The 3,277-nt window shown below is 53.5% G+C and overlaps 1 protein-coding gene across 1 annotated transcript; it reads right to left on the bottom strand.

The window, feature by feature from the left end:
* Positions 1-202: 202 nt before the first annotated feature.
* LOC147966301 (uncharacterized) lies at positions 203-1,217 on the bottom strand. The gene is made up of 2 exons (XM_087527207.1): positions 1,174-1,217; positions 203-1,013 (listed from the first exon to the last, which is right to left on the bottom strand). Exons 1-2 carry the CDS (start codon positions 1,215-1,217, stop codon positions 203-205), a joined length of 855 nt encoding a protein of 284 aa, XP_087383333.1.
* Between the last annotated feature and the right edge of the window lie 2,060 nt (positions 1,218-3,277).

Here is a 3,277-nt window from a genome sequence, read left to right as displayed (position 1 = left end):
GCCACACGATCGCAGGCCCAGCCACAGTCCGACTCAACCTAGACTCCTACATGCACACACGCACGCAGGCCATACAATGCCCAGTCACACACACGCCACGCTACTTCATCCCGCACGTCCCACACGTCCCGCGCGTCCCCCCGACGCGCCCGACGAGCCCGATGTCGTGGCTTATTCCAACACACACACTCTAAGCCATGGCCTAGAGGAGTCCGTCGTCGACGACGTTGGCGTCGACCAAGAGAGCCTGCTCCGCCGCCGGTCCTTTCCGCAGTTGCGGGCACTCGCGTCGGAAATGCCCGTGTTCTCCGCACTTGTAGTAGCGTTTGCGGCTGTTGCTGCCGCTCCCCGACGCCACGCTGCGCCCGTCGCCGTCGTCCCGAGCACCGCCGTGTCGACGCTCCCGTGCTGCCCACTGCGCCGCCGTCATGAGCAGCTGCTCACCCCCGCGCTCGCCGCCGTCTTGTCCACGGCGCCGAACCCGCTCGTCGAACGCACTCAGCCGCCCGAGCGCTTCGTCGAACGCCATCGTCGTCACGTCATGGAACTGCTCGATGCCGGCGACGACGGGGAAGAGGCGATCCGACACCGTATCCAACAACTTCTTGACAAGTGTTGCGTCTCCCAGCGTCTCCCCAAGGTTGGCATACCTCGCCGCCATCGCCGCGAATCTCCCGCCGTACACGTCGAGCTCCTCGCCGTCCGCCATCTTCATCCGGTCGAATTCGCCGCGCAGCATCCCCAGCCTCGCCGCACGGACCCGATCGGCGCCGACGAACCTCACCTTCAGGGAGTCCCATACCTCCCTGGCGGTGAGCTTCGTCGACACCTGCAGCAGCACATCCTCCGGCAACGCTCCGAGAAGCAACGCGCGCGCCATCTTGTCCTTCTGCGCGTTCACCGCCGCGTCGCCCGGCGCCACCGCCTCCCATACGGTGTGGACGTCGAGGATCGCCTGCGCCTTGATGGCCCAGACCGTGTAGTTGTCCGCGGTCAGCATCGGCATCGCCATCATCGTCGACAGGGGCGGAGCCAGGGGGACGAGCAGGGGCCTGCCCCTTCCCCCCCCCCCAACGATCAACAATTTTAGTAGAAGCAACTAGTAATTATCAACAAGATTCGATCAATATACGTACTCGGCCCCCCTATACTCGAATCCTGGCTCCGCCACTGGTCGTCGATCCGCCCGCGCCGCCGTCATGTGGGACGAGCGCCATGGTCACCGGTGATCGCCCGAACAGAAGCTCTGATACCAATTGTTGTTGCCGCTCTCTCTCTCTCTCTCTCAAGACTAGAGGTAGAAGAAGGAACAAGAGATAGTTTTCTGGCAACCAACGCCCCGGCAACAAACGCCCCGGCGTTCAAACGCCCCATTTTCTATTATCTCAACTGGATGCACAACGCCACACCAGACTAGGATTTTACAGTCTTTTTTGTAGCCAACAGAGACGTAGCACCCACGCATGCACTAACAGACTCAAACGTACAGCCGGCTTAATAGCTAACAATACGTAGCCCTCACGGAGTCCATGGCGATCTGGTCTTCCCTCGAACGTGCGCAGCCAGCTCCTCCGCAAGACCTGGTGCCATCATGCTACCGCTGCATCCTGCCTGCCTCGCCACACGATCGCAGGCCCAGCCACAGTCCGACTCAACCTAGACTCCTACACGCACACACGCACGCCCTCCACAGAATTATACCATCTGCTTCTTCCAGGATCTCATCAAAATGGTTCAAACCCTGCAAGGAATAAGGAGACAATAGGTGGTAAACAAACAAATCAAAGTTGCTCAGGAATGTTGAAAGAATATCTTGAAATTACCTCTACATTCTAAATTTTGGCAAAAATAAGAGTTTGGCTAAGATCACCTAACTTTGAGAGGAACTCCCCGTGCCTATTGCAGGAAAAATACTATCAATGTTAGGAACATTTTTCCAAAGTATGAAATGCAAACAAACATGTGATACTATTCAACAAAATATCAATATAAAAAAATTCAATCTGTTGGGAAAGATGGCACTGTGAAGTAGTACACACTAAATATCAACATAATGAGTTACTTACTTGCCGCACATCTTCTGTATTCCTTGTTGGAAATATGCCCTAGAGGCAATAATAAAAGCATTATTATTATATTTCCTTGTTCATGATAATTGTCTTTATTCATGCTATAACTGTATTATCCGAAAATCGTAATACATGTGTGAATAACAGACACCAACATGTCCCTAGTAAGCCTCTAGTTGACTAGCTCGTTGATCAACAGATAGTCATGGTTTCCTGACTATGGACATTGGATGTCATTGATAACGAGATCACATCATTAGGAGAATGATGTGATGGACTAGACCCAATCCTAAACATAGCACAAGATCGTATAGTTCGTTTGCTAGAGTTTTCCAATGTCAAAGTATCTTTTCCTTAGACCATGAGATCGTGTAACTCCCGGATACCGTAGTAGTGCTTTGGGTATGCCAAACGTCACAACGTAACTGGGTGACTATAAAGGTAGACTACGGGTATCTCCGAAAGTGTCTGTTGGGTTGACATGGATCAAGACTGGGATTTGTCACTCCGTATGACGGAGAGGTATCACTGGGCCCACTCGGTAATGCATCATCATAATGAGCTCAAAGTGACCAAGTGTCTGGTCACGGGATCATGCATTACGGTACGAGTAAAGTGACTTGCCGGTAACGAGATTGAACGAGGTATTGGGATACCGACAATCGAATCTCGGGCAAGTAACATATCGATTGACAAAGGGAATTGCATACGGGGTTGATTGAATCCTCGACATCGTGGTTCATCCGATGAAATCATCGTGGAGCATGTGGGAGCCAACATGGGTATCCAGATCCCGCTGTTGGTTATTGACCGGAGAGTCGTCTCGGTCATGTCTGCTTGTCTCCCGAACCCGTAGGGTCTACACACTTAAGGTTCGGTGACGCTAGGGTTGTGAAGATATGTATATGCAGAAACCCGAATGTTGTTCGGAGTCCCGGATGAGATCCCGGACGTCACGAGGAGTTCCGGAATGGTCCGGAGGTAAAGAATTATATATAGGAAGTGCTGTTTCGGGCATCGGGACGAGTTTCGGGGTTATCGGTATTGTACCGGGACCACCGGAAGGGTCCCGGGGGTCCACCGGGTGGGGCCACCTATCCCGGAGGGCCCCATGGGCTGAAATAGGATGGAACCCAGCCCATAGTGGGCTGGGGCGCCAGCCCCTATAGGCCCATGCGCCTAGGGTTCCACCATGGAAGAGTCCATGT

The sequence above is a fragment of the Triticum urartu genome, chromosome 6A (assembly GCF_056163025.1).
Source record: "Triticum urartu cultivar PI428250 chromosome 6A, HENAU_Tu73, whole genome shotgun sequence".
Taxonomy (NCBI): domain Eukaryota; kingdom Viridiplantae; phylum Streptophyta; class Magnoliopsida; order Poales; family Poaceae; genus Triticum; species Triticum urartu.
The sequence above is the reverse complement of the archived record's forward strand: the minus strand, read 5'-3'. Positions and strand labels throughout refer to the sequence as shown.

Bases quoted from the DNA above. Each gene is read 5' to 3' on its own strand.
- LOC147966301 (XM_087527207.1), bottom strand. From the start codon at position 1,217: ATGGCGCTCGTCCCACATGACGGCGGCGCGGGCGGATCGACGAC. The intron at 1,014-1,173 runs CAGTGGCGGAGC...CCTGTCGACGAT, and splicing joins GGCGCGGGCGGATCGACGAC to GATGGCGATGCCGATGCTGA.